Source organism: Gorilla gorilla, chromosome 13, assembly GCF_029281585.2.
Source record: "Gorilla gorilla gorilla isolate KB3781 chromosome 13, NHGRI_mGorGor1-v2.1_pri, whole genome shotgun sequence".
Classification (NCBI taxonomy): Eukaryota; Metazoa; Chordata; class Mammalia; order Primates; family Hominidae; genus Gorilla; species Gorilla gorilla.
In genome coordinates this window covers 126,847,015-126,868,476 of record NC_073237.2, presented here as the reverse complement: position 1 = coordinate 126,868,476, position 21,462 = coordinate 126,847,015, and the positions used below count along the sequence as shown (strand labels likewise).

Below are 21,462 nucleotides of genomic sequence, written 5' to 3'. Positions count from 1 at the left end.
GCCCTGAGATCCTGGTGATTCCCACCCCAGGAAAGGCTCAAGAGATGCTGGGGGCCAGGCACAGGCGGCCTGGGGAGGAGCCAGGCATAGCTGGGGGCTCTGACTGGGGCTCGGAGGGCTCTGAGCATCCCAGACACCAGCAACCACGTTTCAGAGCCATCCCTACCCACACCTGGGGTGCCAGAGCCATCCCTGCCCGCACCTGGGGTGCCAGAGCCATGCCTGCCCGCACCTGGGGTACCAAAGCCATCCCTGCCCACACCTGGGGTGCCAGAGCCATGCCTGCCTGCACCTGGGATGCCAGGGATGTGGCTGAAGAGTGGCAGGGACTTTCTATCCCGTGCCCCGGCACCTGGACAGCCCCTCCGGGAAGAATGAATGGCGGGGAAGAAAGTGTGTCCCCTGGAGCTGGCCCCAGTGAAGGGAGCCTCCCCAGCAAGCTGTCCACCCGATGGGCACCCCTGCCACGGAGGAGATTCTGTGCCTGTCCTGTGGAATCTCCCAGAACCCTGCGCCCTCCTCCCCATCAGGTGCTGCAGCTGCTAGTGCTCCCTGCTAAGGGGAGGAGCCACATCCTACCTTTATGTGGGGGGCCAACGAGTAGCAGCTGAGCTCAAACCGGACCTGATCGTTCCCCTGCAATGCAGAACAGAGGGCTGTCAGGAGCCACAGGATGGGGGTTCTGGAGTCTGGGGGAGGACGTGAGGACAAGAACAGCCCGTGGCGGAGACAGAGCTGGGCAGAGCGTGTACACACGTGGGGTCATGCAGTGTAGGTCACGTATGTGTGGGCATGTGGCAGGAGGGAGATGTGCATGTCTGGGGACATGGCAGAGTATAGGAGAGGGCACACATGTCACGTGGGTGGGTGCAGGACACATCTGACCCCCTGGAGCTGGAGGCCCAGCCACTGGCAAGACCTGGGGGGCCAGGCCCTGCTCCTGCAGCCCCAGAGCTCGCACTATAGTCTCTTCCTCAAGGCCCCCACATTGCTGACCCTGCCCTGCCCCAAATCAAGCTCACTTCAGGGTTGGGGCACCAGGGTGCTTGGACTCCCCCATACCCATACATTTGGGAACCCAGTCACCTCTCTGAGCCTCAGTTTCCGCATCTCTTCAATGGCTGGTTTCAGGGAGGAGGTGGAACTAGGTGACCACTGAGGGCCTTTTGCTCCTCAGCTCTTCTCTGCACAGAGAGGGAAACTGAGGCCCAGGAAGGGAAAGGAACCAGTCCAAGGACACACAGCCAGGGCAGGCCCGGGACCCAAGCCCAGGTCCCCAGCACCACAGCCACCCCCTCGGGCAGGTTGCCTCGCCTGCATCCTCTGTGGGCAAATGGAGATACCTCAACACCCCACTGAGCTGTGAACATTACCCCCGACATAGCTGGGACCACCGTCCACACTGATGCCGAGGAGGAGGAGGCCGGGGCCAGCGCAGGCATCCACCAGCCCAGCTCTGTCGCCAGAGAGAAAATGGCTGCGCACGTCTCCTGCTTCCCCGTGGGCTTGGCAGCCCAGAGGGAGACTTAAGCGCTGTGGAAATGACAGAGGGACCTTTTGCCTACTGTGAAAACTGCATGGGCGCAGCCAGGCAGCAGTGGGAATTACATGCTATTTTCCAGACTCTCGTCAGGTGGCACAGAATCCAGGGTTCAGCCTCTCTGCAGAGCTGGGAGCTGTGTGTGCGGCACAGGCCTTGGGCTGGCCTCACTCACCCTCCATGCAGCCCCTTTAGTGAGCACCTACTATGTGCTGTCACTCAGAGAGGCCCCCAGGGCCAGAGGGATTTTTAGCCCTATTTTATGGATGAGGAAAGTGAAGCTCAGAGAGGTGCAGCCACTTGCCCAGGGCCACACAGCAAACACGCTCATCCTAACGGTTCACACTCAGGCTTCGGGGCTGAGCTCCATGCAAAATTAACTCACTGAATCCTTTGAGCAGCCCCAGGAGGCAGGTTCTATTAGTCCCATCTTACAGATGAGGACACTGAGGTGGGGGTGGCCACATTTGCCTGCGGACCCCCGGCCGGCCCCGTTCCTGGAGCAACTAAAAGACAGCCTCATTTTAGATGGTAAGGCACAGTCCGACGTTGCATGGCCCAGCTATTTTTCCCCCACAGCTTCATGTTTCCCCAACACAAAGACGGCTTGTGCCTCACCAGCCAGGCACAGCCGGGCTGCTGTCTGCCCATCCAGATGCTGCCATGGGGACACCCATCTGTTCAGGAGCCAGAGACCCTCGAAGAGGCCAAACAAACGCTTCCTTGGTTCAAACTCTGCCCTCGTCTCAGGCAAGAGCCAAGGAGGCCAGTCCAATCCTTCCCCCTCTGAACCCCAAGACCCCAGCACCAGGGCAGCTCCTGGCAGCTTTCCGGGGAGAAGGAGGATGTAGTGTCTCACACACGAGTGTCCGCATGCTGATATTTGTGCACACGTGTGTAAACATGCATGTAAACACGGACCCACTGGGACTGGGGGGCCTGGGGTCTCCCATCTGCCCTGGGGCACCCATACAGATGGTGCCATTTACAAAACTCTCGCTCCCCGGCCAGAGTCTCAGAATCATATTTCCAGGCCCCTCTTCCAAAACTAGGGGGAGAGAGGAGCCCCACAAGGGCCACCCCAGCTTCGGTGCAGCTCTCTGGGTGGGCAGGGGTGGGGCTGGCAGCAGGGCATGGGAGGGGAGAGTGCGGCTCAATTTCTGCACCAGGTGCTGTCTGGACGGGGTGCTGGGAGGGAGGCTGCCTCCGCCTCTGCCTTCAGGGCTGGGCTCAGGCGGTTCCAGCAAACAGGATGCCCTTCCCCCTCACATCCCAGGCCAATCCGTGCTCCCCCCAACATTTCACTGTCACCTTCCCTGAGCCCAAAGACCCGAAAGCCTCCACCTGGCCCGTCCCCCGTGATGGCGCCCAGGACAGTGCTGGGTGGATACTCATGGGATGGTGGTGCTGGGTGGTTACTCAGGGGGTAAATGCCTGAAGGCTGGACCAGCACCTCCAAGGCCTTGGATCCCCCTCGCTCCCAGCCTTCATGGTTCTCCACTCACACCCCCAGTTCCCGGAAATTGTCTCCAGAGGCTGTTGGGGGTTTCCTGGGTACTGTCGTAAAGGGACACTGAGGCGCAGAAGTACGCCTTGCCTGTCAACCCCAGGAAAGAGGTGGCTGCGCCAGGTAGCACCTACTCCCTGGCATCCCCGGAGTCCGTCCCTCTTGGGTCTTCTGAGTGTGAATGCAGGGACGCCCCCAAGTCCCGGGCGGCCATAGCACTAGCCTGGGGGGCGTTCTGCTCAGAACCACGCCCTGCAGGACCAGGGTGGGGAACAGAGGACCCTGGTGGTACAGCCACCTCCTCCCGCCTTTGTCGGCTCCCAAGGCCTCAAACCCAAGCCTCTGGCGCCCTCTGGTGGCCACAGGGAGGAGGGGCGCACACGGCTGCGGGAGGCTGTTGCAGGCTCAATGTGGGCTGGTCCGGGGTGGGGGTCTCCGCATGGACCCGGGAACTGCCTGAGCCAGAGCCGACCCACCCACACTCACCCACCCACCCATGCACTCCACCAGACCTGAATGCCGCCCTACTGAACCTTAATGGTACCGTTGGAAAGACCTGAGGGCAGGACCCCTCCCAGAATTCTGATGCCCTGCCCTCGGCTTGTATTCCTTCTGGGATAGGAAGCTCACGATCCAGCTCATTCCATTAAGGCAGATGGGTCGGGAGCTTTTTGTTTGTTTGTTTGAGACAGAGTCTCGCTGTGTCGCCCAGTCCTGATCCTCTGGGTTCTCCTCCTCTGCCACCACCTTTGCACAGATGGCAGCACACACACGGTCCTGCCCAACAGCTCAGGCCCGCCCAACCCTCCTTGCCTGGTTTCCTACCATCCCATCATCCACAGCTGGAGTGACAGTAAAAACCAAGGCCGCAGTCTGTGAGAAGCTCTCCCCTGTCTCTTCCCCAGCATCTCGCTGGGGTAGTCACTGGCCACCTCCATCCAACCTGAGACCTCTTTCCACCCACTAATCAGTTGCCCTCAGGATGAAGCCAAACCTCCCAGCATGGCCTCAGCCCAGTCCTGGCCCTATTGCCTCCCCCACAGCAATAGCTCCTGCTCCACAGCCCCAGACAGACTGTCCTTCAGGGCCTCTTGGCTCTAAGCCTTTCCACAGGCTGTTCCCTCTGCCTCTCACACTCTTCCATGCCATTATTCACTCCTCTAGACTCATCCTCAGCCCCTGCCTGCTGCTCCCACAGTTCCCTGGCACAGACCCCCGGCCCCACTCCCATTCCTCATCACACATCCATTTTCTGTTCTCTTGCCAGGAAATGGGCTCTCTGAAGGTACACAATGAGCCCAAGAAGTTAGCACTGTGCCAATGCCAGCAAGCACCCAACTCCTAGCAGATACCCAGTGCAAGCTTGCTGAACCAGTGCTCCGGTGAAGAAATGAACACTTGGACTTTCAAAGACATGACAGGTGCCATCCTGGTGGGTGGCTGTCTCCCAGGCCACCCTCAAATCAACCGCGTCTCCTCCGTCATCATCTTAGCTGTGTGTGTCCCTGCACCACAGTGAGCCAGGACCTCCCACAGTGAGCCAGGACTTCCCACCATCAGCACCCTGACCAGCCCGGGCAGGCGAAGTAGTGAGCTCCCCGTCACTGGGGAGTTTCCGAGCCTTCTGACTGTGGGGTTGGTAAACAGTCAATTCCTGTACCAGGCTCTTGGCATGCTGTCCACTGACTGAGAGCTCATGACTTGGGTCTTTATAAAAACATCAGCTGACAGTTGCCAACATTGTCAGGAATCTGGTTTCTCAAGGACTGCCTTCCGAAGAGCAGCAGGCAGGGGGCTTCCTGTCTTGCACCCCACGGGGATCCCGCAGTCTGCACTGGGACACACGGCCCGGAGGGAAGGGGTACGGGATGGGTTGATTTGTGTTTCCACAAAATAATGGGTTCAAGTCCTAACCCCAGTCCCTCCGAATGTGGCCTCATGTGGTCTTGACAGAAATAACCAAGTTAAGGCTGGGCATGGTGGCCCACGCCTGTAATCCCAGTGCTTTGGGAGGCCAAGGCTGGTGGATCATTTGAGGTCAGGAGTTCAAGACCAGCCTGCCCAACATGGCGAAACCCCGTCTCTACTAAAAATACAAAAAATTAGCTGGGTGTGGTGGGGTACACACCTGTAATCCCAGCTACTCAGGAGGCTGAGGCAGGAGAATTGCTTCAATCTGGGAGGCAGAGGTTGCAGTGAGCCAAGATCGAGCCACTGCACTCCAGCCTGGGCAACAGAGTGAGACTTTGTCCCCCTCCCCCACACACACACACAAAAAGTAACCAAGTTAAGATGAGGTCATTGAAGGGCCCTAATCCAAGACAGGTTCCTGTAGCAAGGGGAAGGTAAACAGACAAGCAGAGGGAAGACAATGCAGAGATACAGGAAGAAGACAGCTTGGGAAGATGGAGGACGGAAGGACAGGAGTGACGCAGCCACACGCTAAGGGACACCAGAGGCCACTGGAAGCTGGAGAGAGGCCTGAGCCGGAGGCTTCCTGGCACCTTCAGAGGCTGCGTGGCCCTGCCCATGCCCTCACTATGGACCTCAGGCCTCCAGAACCATGAGGCAGAACAGTTCTGTGTTCTAAGCCACCAGTTTGAGACATTTTGTTACCCTAGCCCTGGGAAACTAAGACATGGCATGAGCCCCATCTTTCAAATGAAGAAACTGAGGTTCAGGAAGGGGAGAAGGGCCCTGGCTGAGGACACACGGCAAGCCAGCAGCAGAGCTGCCTTTGAACCCTACTCTGCCAACTCAGGGTTTTCAACACTTTCCTACGTGTCCCCTGGGGGACTCACGCAGTGACCTTGGCCAATGCAACCTTGGACAATGTCCCCAGGCCTCAGCAGCAAGTCTGCCAAATGGGGTGACATCGCTCCCACAGCAGAAGGTGGAGGTGAGGACTCAGAATGGGCGTTCAGGTGCCACAGTGCACGGAGCGCAGGGGCGAGCTGTTACCCCTCTCATTGGGGTCTAAACAAAGCCATGTAGCCGCCTTGCACCAAGTCTGCCCCGGAGGCGCACCAGGAAACCGCTCGAGGGGTGCTCATCTCCTTCCCACGCCCCTCTGCCTGCATCTCCCTCTGCCCGGCCCTTCCCAGGTGCCTCACCTTTCCTGTGGCGCCGTGGGACACATACTTGGCCCCCTCCCGCTGGGCGATTTCCACTTGTTTGCGGGCGATGCAGGGCCTGGCAAGAGAGGTGCCCAGGAGGTAGCGGTCCTCATACAGTGCGCTGGACTGGATGGCCGGCCAGATGAACTCCTCCACAAACTCCCTGCTGACATCCTCAATGAACACCTACGGGAAGAGGAGCCCAGAAGGAAGAAGTAGGCAAGGACGGGGCCATCTGGCATATAGAGCCCCAGGGGCCTCAGCTAGCTGAGACCTATAAGGGGCCACCCCTGCTGTACCTGGTGCTTCTTCTTCTGCCTCTGTAGTAGACATCATTCATCAATCCCAGCACACTGCACTGTTACTCTCCCTCCTGCACTCATGGCAGACATTGCTAATCAATAGCTCTCTCTTTTTTTTTTTTTTTTGAGTCGAAGTCTTGCTCTGTTGCCCAGGTTGGAGTGCAGTGGCTCAGTCTCAACTCACTGCAACCTCCGTCTCCCAGGTTCAAGCAACTCCCCTGCCTCAGCCTCTTGAGTAGCTGGGATTACAGGCGCATGCCACCATGCCTTGCAAATTTTTGTATTTTTGGTAGAGACGGGGTTTCACCATGTTGGCCGGGTTGGTCTTGAACCCCTGACCTCAGGTGATCCACCTGCCTCGGCCTCCCAAAGTGCTGGGATTACAGGCACAAGCCACCGCGGCCGGCCTGCTAATCGATCCTGATGCAGCATTCTGTGAAACTGGATGTGGCTTCTAAATCAGCCCCAACAAGATGAAACTTAGTTGTCACCTAAGATCTCACCGCAGTAGTTCCCAACCAGAGACGGTTTTGTCCCTGTTGGGGGTGGGAGTAGGGGAGGCATTTGGAAATATCTGGAGATATTTTTGGTTGCCACAACTACCAGGTGGGGGGTGGAATTCTGGCATCTAGTGGGTAAAGGCTATGGGGATGCTGCTAAAATCCTCCCGTGCACAGGACAGCCAGCCACACGGAAACGATGCCAAGACTGAGAAACCCTGATCTAGAGGAAGGGTTCTTGAAATGTAGACCCCCAGGGGTTCCCAATGACTTTTCAGGGGAACACTGAGTGAAAACTTTTTTTTGTTTTTTTGAGACAGGGTCTTTCTCTGTCATCCAGACTGGAGTGCAGTGGTGTGATCCTAGCTCACTGCAGCCTCAACCTCCTGGGTTCAAGCAATCCTCCCACCTCAGCCTCTTGAGTAGCTGGGACTACGGGCATGTGCTACCATGCCCGGCTAAGTTTTTTATTTTTTGTAGAGATGGGATCTCACTGTGTTGCCCAGTTTTCTTCATAAACTTCAATAAAACAAGGCATCACATAGCGAGGAAGCCCTGGGAGGCTAAAAAAGAAAAACAAACAAACGAAAAAACAAGTGAATGCAGAAAACCGCTACAAGAGTCCATCTGTTTTCTGTCAAGCCAGACATTACAGAGATTTGCAAAAATGGAAGCCAATAAGATTCTTAACTAAAATTTTTTGTTTGAGAAAATAGTTATTTTTCATAAGTGTAATGTTACTTATGTTAACATGAACTGTTCATTTAAAACATTTCAGCTTTTATTTCTAATGTGATAAATATCAACAGATATAATCCACAAAAGCTCTCTAAGGCCTTCAGTAATTTTTTTTTTTTTGAAATGGACTCTCACTCTGTCATCCAGACTGGAGTGCAGAGGTGCAATCTTGGCTCACTGCAACCTCTGCCTTCCGGGTTCAAGTGATTCTCCTGCCTCAGCCTCCCGAGTGGCTGGGACTACAGGCATGTGGGGTTTCTCTATTAAAGAAACCAGGCTGGTTGGCCAGGCTGGTCTCAAACTCCTGACCTCAAGAGATCTGCCCACTTCAGCCTCCCAAAGTGCTAGGATTACAAGCGTGAGCCACCGCACCCAGCCAAGGCCTTCAATAATTTTTAAGAGTCGAGAAATTCTTGGTACTGCTTTTGCAACTTCCTGTGTCTATAATTATTTTGAAAAAAATCCTTTTAAAAAATGAAATAAAAAGGCAAAGAAAAGAAAGCAATTGGGACTAAGGATATATAAAAAACATTAGGATAAATGTGTTTTTGTGTTTGTTTGGTTGGTTGGTTGGTTTTTTTTTAGACAGAGTTTTGCTGTTGTTGCCCAGGATGGAGTGCAATGGCGTGATTTCGGCTCACTGCAACCTCCGCCTCCTGGGTTCAAGCGACTCTCCTGCCTCAGCCTCCCGAGCATCTGGGATTACAGGCACCCACCATCACGCCCAGCTAATTTTTGTATTTTTACTAGAGACAGGGTTTCACCATGTTGGTCAGGCTGGTCTTGAACTCCTAACCTCAGGCGATCTGCCTGCCTCAGCCTGCCAAAGTGCTGGGATTACAGGCGTGAGCCACTGTACCTGGCCCATCCTAATGTTATATGCAAGAAAATAAACATTAAAAACGCCACGTAAATTAGAGTGTAGAGGGTTCCCAAGACCACAAGGTTTGAGAACTGCTCATCTAGAATAAAGGACAAAAGCTGAAGCCATGCACAAAGCCTGCTCCTGCGCTGCTGAAAGCACACTCCAATCTTCAACACTCAGGGCTCTTTCTCCCCTTCCTAGGCTACTGGTCAGACAACCCCTCTGCTCTCCAGCACTCGGGAGGCACAGAACCAAGGAGGGACATTCTAGTTCCAGGCCTGTGGCCAGTAGGTGACTTGGGACTGGGGCATCCACTCCCTCCCATGTTCATTTTAACATGCTAATTACCCTGGCAACCCTGCAGAAGCACCCCACAGAGGGGATCAGCTCTGACCCTGCAGGGGAGCTGGTGGCCTTGCACATCATCCCTGCTATGTCCCCTGCTCACTCTCCCAAATGAAGGGGCACAAGTGGCAAGGGCTTCTCCATGGGGCGTGAGCACATGTGAGCAGGGGTCCTGATGACCCTGTTCATCATAAATGCCCTGTATGGGACAGGGGTCTGCCTGCCACATGCCTAGATTCACAATCAATGCACCGGACTCAATTGGAGTTCTCTGATTCTGTTGAATGAATGGAAGAATGGGTAGACAGAGAGATAAAAGAGGGAAGGACAGGTAGGGGGATGATGGACAGACAGATGGATGGATGGATGAATGGATGGATAGAAAAACGGTGGATGGATGAAGGATGGATGGATGGATGGGGGATGGATAGATGAATGGCTGGCTGTCTGGATGAATGGATGGATAGACAGTGGAGGGATTAATGACAGATGGATATGTGGATGGATGGATGGATAACGAAGGGACGGATGGGTGAATGGATAATGGGATGGATGGATAGATGATGGATGGATGAATGGATGGATGAATAGACGGATGGATGATGGATGGATGCATGGGTAGATGATGGATGGATGAATGGATGATGCATGGAAGGATGATAAATGGTGGATGGATGATGGATGAATAAATGGATGATGGATGGATGGATGATGGCTGGATGAATGGATGATGGGTGAATGGATGGATGGATGATGGATGAATGGATGGACAATGGATGGATGGATGACGGGTGAATGGATGGATGGATGATGGATGAATGGATGGAAGATGGATGGATAGATGGATAGATGGATGATGGATGGATGGATGAATGGATGGATGGATGATGGATGGATGGGTAATGGATGGATGAATGATGGATAATGGATGGGTGGATGAGTGATGAATGGATGGGTGGATGGATGGATGGATGGATGAATGGATGGATGGATGATGGGTGAATGGATGGGTGGGTGATGGATGGATGGATGGATGATGGATGCATGGATGGATGGCTGAATGGATGGATGGATGGATCGATGGATAGCTAATGGAGGGATGAATGATGGATGGATATGTGGATGAGTGGATAAACAGAGATAAAAGAGGGTGAGTGGGTGCATAGATGGACAGAGAGATAAAAGAGAAGGGAAGGTAGGTGGGTGGGGAAGAGACACTCCACCTGGATGGGAAGGTGGGTGGGTGGAAGAGGGCATGGGGGAGGCAGAAAAACAAGAGGGTTCACACACCTGAGAGCAGGATGATCTCATACTCTTAGAAGCAAGAAGACACACTGGAAGGGATGGGATCCCTGGGGCAGGAGCATCCACCACTGCCCTCCACATCACCGTCCCACTCCCAGCCCAAACCCCTGCCTCCCGCCTGGTACCTTTTTGGCCCCAAGCTTCAGTGCCTTCTTCCTGGCTTCCTCGAAGTCTTCCTTCTGGCCAATGTTGGCCTGAGAAGCAGAAGCAGAGAGGCTCCGTCAGCCCCTGGGGGGACCCCTGAGTTCGCACCATCTGCATGCAGCAGCCCCCCACCCCCTGCTACAGAGACAGCTTCCATTCCATGGCCAAGTCACAGTAAGAAGGAAAAAGGACAAAGCCCAAGGCCTGGAGAGGTGAGATTCTTCCAGGAGGTGAGATTGGGAGCTGGATTGCAGCGTGGTGATGGCCAGTGGCTTCCATGGGTTGGAGCACTGGCTGAGCCTGGCCCTGGCCACACAGGCTGCTGGGAGACAACCATTTGCTGTCGTTGCTGGAAGGTCTAGGGTTCTCCTGAAACTCATCTGTCTTTTCCAGAAAACTCTTTCTCAGCCAGTGTAAAGATTAGCTTGTCAGGGCCTTCCTAGCCTCCAGCTCTCCTCCCTAGTCAAAGGCCATGCCTTGGCCATCCTGAGGCAGCTGAGAGGCAGGAGGCAGAGAAGCCCATGCTCAGGAACTTCCAGCTCCGTCCCTGTGGCCGGTGCCCTGACCTCGGGGTCTGACAGCCCCTGTCTAGACACTGCCATGTTTCCTGCTGCCTGGACTCTGGCCTGCTGCCCAGATCCTGGCCTCAGCCCTCACTCCCTTCATTCGGCTCACCAGACCCTGGAATCTTGCCAAAGCCCAGCTGCAGGTGCTTATCTGAATCACATTCAGGTTTTAAATCCCCCAGGTGGTAGCCCAGGGGTCTATACGGCCAGCTCCAGCTCTGATTGCCCCGCTGTGCTGCCTACAGTGAGATGGATACACCCTGGGCTCTTTGCAGCCCCTCAAAGCTGTGCTCTCACCCACCAGGTGACTGTGAGCAAAGTATTTCTTACCCTGGGCCTCACTTTCCCCAACCTGAATGACAAGGGCATTGGGCGCAGTTAGACACACCAATATGCCGGCAAACAAGCCACTTTTGGCAAGAGCTAAGTTTTGTCTGTCCAGAGACCCAGGCTCACTTCCTCTGGAAACAGAACCTTCTTTCCTCGGTGGACACCATTCCACAGGGATGGAGAGGAACAAATCCCGCCCACTGTAGGAGTAGGCTCATGGCCCAAGCCTTGCACCCCATGATGCAGCCATAGGGACTAATGCATGGTGGGTCCCCATGGGCCTTACTGGGGGTAAGCCCTCCTTTTTGGGAAAGGTGGGCTATGAGGGTGACCATGAGCCTTGCCTGCCCTGTGGAGAGGCCAAGAATGAAGCCAAGTAGAGTTGGAGACAGATCTTAGAAGCACCTGGATCCAGCCCTGCCTGAAGCCATCCTACCCCTGGACTTCTCAGTTCTGTGAGCCAAGAATTGTCTTTTCCCTTTCCTTTTTGCATAAGTTGGTTTGAGTTGAGTTTCTAAAATTTGCACCTAAGAGTCCTGAACAGCACAGCCACACAGAGAAGGACTCAGAGCTGTGGCCAGGTTCAGTCGAAGAGGAGCTAGTTTGAGAGGGATGACTCCTATGGGCCCTGGATGAGGAAGTGGCTGCACACATAACCCATCACCTGTGACCTATTTCCCATCCCAGAACCAGGTGATCGCCCAGGGTCCTTCCAGCTCAGGATTCCACAATCCTTGCTGAATTACTGCAGGCTGACAGCATACTCTGGAGATGGGAAAACTGTGTGCCTTCCCAGGGCTGGCAGCACACCAGCCCACCGCCTCTCTGCAAGCAGGCTAAGCCAGCAGCACTGCCAAGTTCACTTCTGTGCCCTCCCCGTGCCCCCATCACCTGGCTCTGGAAGGCATCTCAAGGATGGCCAATTTGCAGATGGAGAAAGTGAGGCGGTACAACGAGAAGCTATTTTCCTAGTTCCAGTTCAAGACAGGCTTCGAGAGAAGAGGCCAGGCTTGAATGAGTGACGGTGAGCAGACAGGCTGACAACCCAGACAGAGGCTGGCAGGGGGCAGACAGGACAAGTTGCGGGACACGCAGGAAGACAGACACCCAGGTCGCTCCCTCACCAGATAGGCAATGACGTCATAGCCTTGTTCCTTCAGCCACACGAGGATGCACGAGGTGTCCAGGCCGCCACTGTAGGCCAGAACCACGGAGCCTTTGCTGGACATAGCGTCTGGCGGGAGTCGAGGAACAACCTGAGTGACCCTGAGACAGCCAGTGCCCCCCGCCAGCCCCTGCAGACAGCCCAGCCCCGACCTTGGCCTTGGACAGCCTTGTCTCCCGGGCAAGCTGCCACTGGAGGTCGGGAACAGGATGTTCACCTTCAGTGCCTGCCACCCCCGGGGACCCTGACCTCGCACACTCTGCACACAGCCCCACAGACCACACTGGGGCCTGGGAATGCTGACTGCAGTCCTAGGCTGGTCGGGGAGAGGCATCTCTTGGACCTGATCCTCCAGCAGCGAGGGAAGGCAGCTGAGGCTGAGCAGTTTGGCCCAAGGCCAGGATGTGAAGAATGCACGCAGGCAGGAGATGTGGGAGGGGCCTTGGCTCTGAGCCTCTGGCAGCTGACACATCCCCCATCAGAACTGCTCCTTGCCAAGCACCAGGCAGGGCCCTGGGAGCCTCAGCGGGATCTCCCTGTGCCCCTGAGCCCCCACTACAACCTCATGAAGTAGGAGTTGCCATTCCTATTGGGGAGGCAGCCAGCAGGTCTCAGAGAGGTCAGTGGCAGGCTAAAGGTCACAGAGGGCACAAGAATCTGTGCTTCCCCAGCACGCAGTGCCGCCGCCCACCTGCAGGTGGAGAAGGACGCTGTGGGGCAGGGGCCCAGCCCCAGTCCCTCTCCTACCTGCAACCCCATGGAACCTTCACTGGCTGGAATTTTAGACATCGTGTCTCCAAATGTGAGCGCCTCTGAATTCAACTCTGCCAATGCCCAGTTTGGAGGGGCTCAGAGACCAACTTCCCCCAGTGTGGAGGTAGAGAAACTGAGGCCCAGGGAGGGAAGGCGATAGACAGGCAGAGGCCTAAGACTTCTGCAACCAGCGGCCCTTCCCGGGGGGACAGATGGGCACGAGGGCTCTCTGCAGCCAGGCCCTCTGCAGCCGGGAAGTGCCTGCGGTCTCCCATCCTGCCCCACCCTCCGTCACAATGAAGCCTCCCGAAGGCGCCCCAAGTCCTCCTGTCTCCTGATGTTTGCAGCCATGCTTCTTCCCCGAGGGCTCTCCCTGAATCCTGGGCTGCCCTTGGGCTCGCCCTGCCCCCCACCCCCACATGCCTCCTGTGGCCCTGGGCTTGGGTGTCTTCACTGCGTCCAATTTGCTGAACAGGAAACCAGGGTTAGAGAGACGAGGTCACCTGCCCAGGGTCATCGGATCAACAAGCAGCAGGGGCAGATGTGGGCCCAGGCCTCCTGGTTCCAGCCTCCGTGGACACCTGGCCCCAGCATCCCGCATTTCCCAAATGTACAGGGCATGTTTGTTCTGCCTGGGAACGTTTCCACCGGAGTCTGACCAACGTCACAAGGTCAGAGTCACCCACGGTCTTTATTAGACACTACTGGGGAAGCGGAGCCCAGAAGGGTCACCCGGCCATCACCATTGCAGTGATGCAGGCATTGCTATCCTGAGCACTCTCCGTGTGCCTGGAAGCTCGGGGAGAGGAAGTGGCTTTCCCAGGCCTCCCGTCCTCTGCTGCAGAGCCTGGCCGTGTAGCCAGGTGGACTTTGGAGCTCCGTCACATGAGAATTCAGTCCCGTGCATGCTGCACGGTCCCACCCGCCAGTCATCTGGGGCTCACAGGCCTGTGCTGCCCTTTGGACTTAGAAGGGGAAACACCTCATGGACCATGCAGCTGGGGCAGAGAAGATGGTTCTGGTCGGTGCCCACAACGTCCCTACTGGGCATTCAACCCCCTGGCCCTGAGTTGCTGGTGACTCAGCCAGCCCTAACCCTGGAGCCAGCAGGTGGTATCCATGGCAACTGCAGCCAGGCAATTGGCCATGCAGGATGGAGGGAAGGAGGGAGGAAGGGAGGCAGGGAGGACTTAAGGTGGGCAGTACCTGGGATTGGAGGCGTGAGTTCCCGGCGTCTGGAATCTGTCTTCACAGTGCAGTGAACCACTCTGCAAAAGCAGAGCTATTCAGCTACCTGCAGGTAGCCTGGTCCATCCCAGAGGCCCTAAACCTTACTTTCCGGCCGCCCAATCTCCTGTGAGCAGCCTCACTGAGCGGAGGAGGCCCAGGAGCCCCAGAGCCACCTGTCCTGCCTCCTGCCTCCTGCCCCCTGCTCCAGAAGGCATTCAGGAAATGTGTGGAAGCCTACCCCCGTTTGTGTGTGATGGCGCGGGTGGTGTGGTTGGGTTGGGGGAAATTCTGTTGTATGTTTTAAAACAGCTGTATTGAGGTCTACTTGACATATCATAAATTGCATTTTGTAAATATCAGATGGGTAATGTGCCAACATCATAACAAAGTTTGAGGGTGGCACCTCACACACACACGAGAATACCCAATCAGCACATTCATCAACTACAAAAATAATCGCATATTTTTTTGTGTCCAATTTAGCAAGTTTCGGCATGCAGATGCGCCCGTGACATCAACACCACAATCAAGGGAATGGACGTGTCCGTCTTAGGCCAAGCCCTTCCATTTGGGGTTCTCTTCATTTAAGAGGCAGGAAAACTGAGGCTTGGGCTGAGGAACTTGCCCTGCATCTTGTTTGACTGGTAGGCAGAAGAGCCAGGACTCAAACTCAGATCAGCTCGGCTCCTTAACCCACTGCTCATAGGTACAAGACCACCACTGGAGACTCAAGGAAGGGAAGTCCTGGGCAAGTGTGATCTGATGATGCTGGCCCAAGATTCACCCAGCTCTGAGAGTCACCCCTGCTCCTGCCCCCTCCCAGAGGCACCTGGAGCCAAGAGAGGCAGCTCCACAGAAACACGGAGGGGCAGCTCCACAGAAACACGGAGGGGCAGCTCCACAGAAACAGCTGGATCACCTGCATCGCCTCAGTGACCCGCCATGCCTCCTGCCCATCAGAGCTGTATCCTTTTTTTTTTTTTTTTTCAGACAGGGTCTCATTCTGTCACCTAGGCTGGAGTGCAGTGATGCAATCTCAGCTCACCACAGCCTCGACCACCTGGGCTCAAGGGATCCTCCCATCCCAGCTCAGTGCCACCACCCCCAAGTAGCTGGGACTACAGGCACATGCCACCACACCTGCCTAATTTTTGTACTTTTTGTAGAGATGGGGTTTCACCACATTGCCCAGGCTGGTCTCGAACTCCTGGACTCAAGCGCTCTGCCTGCCTCAGCCTCTCAAAGTGCTGGGATTCCAGGCATGGGCCACTACATCTGGCCATCATGCTGTATTCTAACTGCCCTCTCCCCCACTACGAGCTCCATGGAAACAGGGACCATCTCCCAGATGCCTGTGGCAGGCACTTAGAACAATGCTACTAGTTCCACTTTCTGGAGGTCAGCTCCTCACCGCAAAAAGAGGGCTGGGGTGCCCTGAAGCTGTGGAGTCCTACACATGCTCTCATGGCCGAGCACGGTGGTTCATGCCTGTAATCCCAGCACTTTGGACAGCCGAGGTGAGTGGATCACTTGAGGTCAGGAGTTCCAGACCAGCCTGGCCAACGTGGCAAAACCCCGTCTCTACTAAAAATACAAAAATTAGCTGAGTGTGGCGGCACACACCTGTAGTCCCAGCTACTTGGGAGGCTGAGGCACGAGAATCGCTTGAACCTGGGAGGTAAAGGTTGCAGTGAGCCAAGATCGTGCCACCACACTCCAGCCTGGGTGACAGAGTGAAACTCTGTCTTAAATAAACCAAAAGAAACCAGTGAGCCCCTCCTGCCTGCCAGGTTGTATCTGGGCAGGTGTGGGCTCTGAGGCCTTCAGCCTCTGGGGCTGGGCAGTGTGAAGCAATGCATGGACCTGGCATGTGTACCTGAGACAGTGTGTGTGTGTGTGTGTGTGCGTGCATACACACCTGTGTGCACCCAGGGGTGCGTACCTGAGAGTACACAATGTGTGTGCATGCATGTGTGTGATGTGTTTGGGCTTGCACATGTGTGCCTGTGTGCATGCACATGTGTGTGGGTGTTGGGGCCTGTGTATGCATGCAGAGAAATGAGCTGGGCAGATGGGCTTGGGAAAATGATGCAATCAGACAGCAGTGTTGCTCCTGCCCTCCCAGCAGGGGGTGGGGCACCCCCCCCCCCCCCCCCCCAGCCTCCGCAGGTCCCTAAGCTGCATTTGCAGCCCGAGGCAAAAACTAAATGAAACTGAGGGCTTGATGTCGGGGAGGAAGTGACAGGGAGAGAAGGAACCACAGCTGAAACCCAGTGAGCACTCACTCCAGGCACAGGTCAAGTCCACCAGACGTGGGTTTGAGTGGCTTCAGCTCTCTAGCATAACTGCTCAGCTGCAAAATAGGGGTGCAAACAGCCTGCCCCCCACAGGGCGACTGTAAGGATTGGGTGAGATGCTGGGGGAAGGAGCCCATAGCTGGGCACCAAGCATGTGCCCACTAAGCTCTGTGCACCGCTGCCATGTTTGACCTCAGCCAAGTTCCTGGCTTGCTAAGCCTCAATTTCCTCATCTGTACAACCTGACAGCCCTCTGGGTTCTGACCCTCCCAGACATTGGGCTTTCTTCCTGGGAGCTGCATCTGGCAGGCAGATCCTGGCTGAATTCAGCCTCCCCTAGTCCCAGCTCCACCCCCACCACATCCCCCAGAAAGGGCCACGGCAGTTTTCTCCAGCTCCCTGGCAAATGCCCACTGCCCTCCAGCCCTCCTTCCCCGGAAGAGACACCTGGGAGGAGGGAAGGTGGCCTCGCGTCAAGGTACCAGAGCCACCTGGCTTTCATTGGGATGCCATTCTCTGTGGCCCCAGCCGCAGCCATCTGTCCAGCTTCCAGCAAGCAGGCCAGCCTGGGCGCTCACTTGACACTAAGGAAAACTCGTGCTACTTGAAAACGTCAGAGCTGGAATGACAACAAGAGCAGCTACTATGTTCACAGTCACAGGTGCGTCATCTCAAGGTGGAGACTGACATTACCACCTATTTACAAAGGAAGAGGCAGAGGCTAAGCGGCTAGCCGAGGTCACAAGCTAGCGGCTTCAAACCCAGCCTGACTGCAGGCCACTTGCTCTTCCCTGCAGTAGGCCTTCCACTCCCTGGCTCCTAGGAGACCTCAGATCTCCCCTTCACTCTACACACCTTCCAGAAAACCAGCCACCCAGTGAGTCATGGCCAACCTGCCCACTATTTCTCTGGAGAGCCTGTGTGCTATAGCTCAGGCCTACTGCCCCGTGGAAGATTCCCCTGCAACCCCTCTCTGACATTCTAACTCAGCTGAGCTCGGTTTGTCTTTGGTGATGGAAGAAGGGCACATTCATTCATTCGTTCAACTCATATCAAAGTGCCTATGGGTGCCTGGTCTACCCCAAGTCTGGGGAGGGAGCCACGCCTTGGAAGATCAACTTTGCCCAAAGCTCCATCAGAAATCAGAGCCTTAGACTCTGAATTCCAGCGAAGTTACCTCTTTCCACATGGGTGCCTGGTGCCCACAGGCAAGCCACTGACTTCAGGGACTGTGTAGTCAGTGCTCAGATGAGGCATCTGGTTGACCTGGCTGGCCTCCCAGCACCCAAGGGCCAAAGATGAGATGGGCCCGGGTTGGGAGGGGGAAGCGCTTGTGCAGCAGGCGGTTTTGGGCCTGGCTCCACCCCAAGGCTCCTGCGGCCCTGGGCCTGCTTCCCAAGCCCTCAGGAATGGAGACTGTGCTGAGAGTGGGGCCTCCCCTTCCCTCTCACCACGTGTCTGCCCCCGCACCGGCCAGGCGCTCAGCAGGCAAGAGTCACTATTCATTCACTTGATCCACCCACACAGAGCAGAACCAGAATTACTTCTCAGCATGGTGCACAGATGGCCCCGCCAGGACAGGGTCCCGCCCCCACCCCCAAACTTCCCGCCCTGGGCCCTGGGCCTAAGGGGTCTGGGAGGGAGAGGGAGTTTGGAATGGAGACTCCTCCAGTTCCTGCTCCTAGCCAAGCTTCCCAGTCCGTGTGGCTGCTTCTCCCTCCCTCTCATCAGAACCTAACCCCAGGCACAGTTATTGTGCAATTGGACCCAGGCCCAGCACCCAACAGTCTACAGAGCCCTTAGCAGCCGCACAGTATCTGCAAATGTTTCCTGAGCCCTCAGCCCCAGCCAGCTCTAACAGACTGAAGCTTGGGGGCCAGGCGCTTTGGGTGGCTCGAGCCTGTAATCCTAACAGTTTAGGAGGCCCGAGGGAGGAGGATCGCTTGAGCCCAGGAGCTCGAGGCCAGCCTGGGCAACATGACGAGTCCACATCTCTGATAAATTTTTAGAAAGAAAAGAAAATGAAAAGGAAGCTTGGGAATCTGGAGGCTGAGCCAAGGCCTCACCAGCTCTCCCCATCACTGGGTTTGTGTTTGCTGGGAGTGGGAGGATCAAAGCCCAAATCCCCCAGGCCTTGATCTACCCCTGGGGAGAGAACAGGTCTGTTCCTGCCCTGAGACCTGCAGCCTGACCCGGCTGCTCGGGAGTGGACTCTCCACTTCTCAGAGAAGAATACTGAGGCCAGGCCAGCCCTCCTCAGGAACAGCCCTGGCCGCCTGGGAGAGGAGTTTCCTCTCTTTCACAATGACCCTGCCTCCCTGGAGGGCGCAGCCGCCCAGGGGCCAAAGGCAACAGCAGCCCGGATAGAAAATATTCCTGGCACGGCCCCTCCCACAGAGCCCAGCCCAGGCCAGCAGGAAACCCCGCCGCGAGGCCGCCAGCCCCACCGAGGAGGGCCAGGTGGCTGCCGCCCCCTGCAGGGAAGGGAGCCAGGGCCACCATGCCCATCTGTCCAGGGTAAACTGAGGCTACGGGGAAAGCGATACGTCCAAGCCCCAGAGGGGCTGGACTCCTGGTTTTACGCAGAGAAATAGAGGTGGAGACAGACGGCGAGTCCGAGAGAGGGAGAGAGAATCGGGAGCCCCCCCCCACACGCTCCGGACTCCCCAGGTCTCCACGTGGGGGCTTCACGACACAGAGGAAGCCGGATCCGAGAAGGAGTGCAGAAAGGACCCGGCTGCGCAGGGAACAAATAACCCGAGCCGCTCTTCGCACCCGGGGACTCGCGCCCCCGCCGCGTTCCCCACGCTCCAGAAACCTGGAATCCGGTGCCAGGCGTTTGAGCATCGGGAGCCCCTTCCCTCCTGCCTCGGTCCCAGTCCCCGGCGAGTGGCGATCGGGGTCCGCCCTCTGCCTCCGCGGGCCCCGAAGCGCGCGTCTCCTCCGCCTCCTCCGCTGGGCCCGGGAAGTGGGTGCTCTCGGCTAGGGAGTGGGCAGCGAGAGGGGCCGAGGGCTCCTTACCGGGCTCGGGCAGCGGTGGCAGGCGGCAGAGCAGGACTGGCAGGGGTGCGCATCCCAGGTTATAAGCACAGGGCCCGGGGGCAGGGCCGGTGACCGGGGACACGTGGGGGGGACGCGGGCCACAGACCCCGCCCCCGGGCCCGGCCCCCGCCTGGAGCCGCTCAGCGTTCACAGCCACCTGCAGATAGGCGGGGCCCGCCTCCCTAGGCCTCGTCCCCGCCTTCCCCCGCCTCCCACCAGATCCGGGCCTGGGCCCGGCGCCGGCTCACCCTCCCATGGGCGCGCCGGCGGGGGCGCAGGCGGCTCGCGGTTCCTGGCCCTGGCCCGCGGGCTGGAGGCGCCAAGGAGGGCGGCAGTGGCTGCGACCCATGTAACTCAGGGGCGGAGGGTGGCCGCAGCCGTCCTTCGAGACACTTGCCTCCTGGCCCTGGGGAAGCAATTTAAACGCTTCGAGGTGGGAGCCCGGATAAAAGGTCCACTGGCGCAGGGAGCTTCGTGCTCACTTCTATCCGGTGCTGGCAGCCTGGGCCTTCTGCAGCCCCCAGAGCCCCTCCCTCCCCAACCGTAGCCTCTGGTAGCCGAGTAAGGATGAGAAAACCGAGGTGAGCCGGCGCGGGAAGGCCCGGCTTTCATCCCTTAGGCCAGGGCTGATTGCTGGTCTGTCTTCTCAGAGCCTGGCACCTGCCCAGACTCCAGAGGGCACCCAGTAAGCAGTGAGTAAAAGACTGCCTGGCTGCGAACCCACTAGACAGGAGGGAAGGTTGAGGTTCAGAGAGAAGTCTCTTGCTTGTAAAAAGCAGCTGGGAGTTGTGACCCCAGGCCCCCCTTCAACAGCTTCTCTACCTCAGGAGTTTCCCAGCTTGGTCTGCCCGCTCCAAAGCCCTGATCACTGCAACCACAGCCCCAGTAAAAGAGCAAGTCCTGGGACCCCATCCAAGGCAGTTGCTCCATAGTGAGCACTGACCCCAGAGGGGAGGACTCCCGGTCCTCAGCCGGCTCTGAACCTGGGGGAGGTGGGAGCCCCAAGCCTTGCCCAGCCGCTACCCTGGAGTCAGTGCTCCTTTTAATCACCATCCACTCTGAGCCCCTCTGCCAGTCAGCCCCCACCACCCCCTCAAGCCCATGGCAAGCAACAGTAGCTGTGAGTCCTTCTAGAAGGAAAAAAGGATCAAACCAATTCACAAACAAAGCCACAGCTCAATTCTCTCTTAAGCCCCTTAGTTCTCTGACACTTAAACCTGGGATGTGGCCCTTGATGGCAAAGGGGCCCCTGGTGAGCCACGTGGGGCTGGGTATACATGGATGGCTTGAGGCCCCTTCTAGATGGGAGGCGGTATCACAACTGGCCCCCCTCAGCCCTCTCACAGGACCAGCTGGGGGTCTCGTGGAGTCTCTGGGCCTCCCACACTAGCAGGAGGCAAGTGAGGAACACCTACAAAATGACACCCTTGCAGCAGTTGTGTGGCCTTGGGGCGGTCACTCCCCACTGCAGCCTGTTTTCTCATTGGTAGGGTCACCCTGGAAAGAGCAAGCATTCTGTTTTCACCTTCACGACTACCCTGTATGAAGTACCTGTGATTGTTATCTCAATGGTATGGGCAGAAACCTGCTGCACAGAATGACGGTGTATCTTTCCCAAGGCCACACAGCATGTGAGTGGCAGAGCGGAGCTAGAATCCAGTGTCTGAAGCTCTGGCTCAAACCCTCTGCTTTAGCTCCAGCCTGAGCTGAACTGAGA

At 56.8% G+C, this 21,462-nt stretch overlaps 1 protein-coding gene and 1 non-coding gene across 6 annotated transcripts in view; both read right to left on the bottom strand.

Moving 5' to 3' along the window:
- ASS1 (argininosuccinate synthase 1) overlaps positions 1-20,013 on the bottom strand; it is a 56,562-nt gene extending 36,549 nt beyond the window's left edge. Inside the window, exons 1-6 of one of the 5 annotated variants that reach the window (XM_004048745.5) lie at positions 19,725-20,013; positions 14,383-14,444; positions 12,383-12,492; positions 10,344-10,412; positions 6,161-6,349; positions 580-636 (exon numbers count right to left, since the gene is read on the bottom strand). In XM_004048745.5, coding sequence (XP_004048793.1) covers positions 580-636; positions 6,161-6,349; positions 10,344-10,412; positions 12,383-12,492; positions 14,383-14,444; positions 19,725-19,777 — 540 coding nt within the window. In that variant the 5' untranslated portion in view covers positions 19,778-20,013. Of the gene's footprint in view, positions 1-579; positions 637-6,160; positions 6,350-10,343; positions 10,413-12,382; positions 12,493-14,382; positions 14,445-15,817; positions 15,983-19,521 lie in introns of those variants that run through there. The other 4 variants (XM_055351349.2, XM_019033700.3, XM_004048744.5 and 1 more) reach the window with 4 other exon arrangements.
- Positions 14,761-14,860, bottom strand: LOC115935921 (small nucleolar RNA U13). The gene has a single exon (XR_004071511.1). It is a non-coding gene; the product is annotated as a small nucleolar RNA U13 (small nucleolar RNA).
- Positions 20,014-21,462: the final 1,449 nt, after the last annotated feature.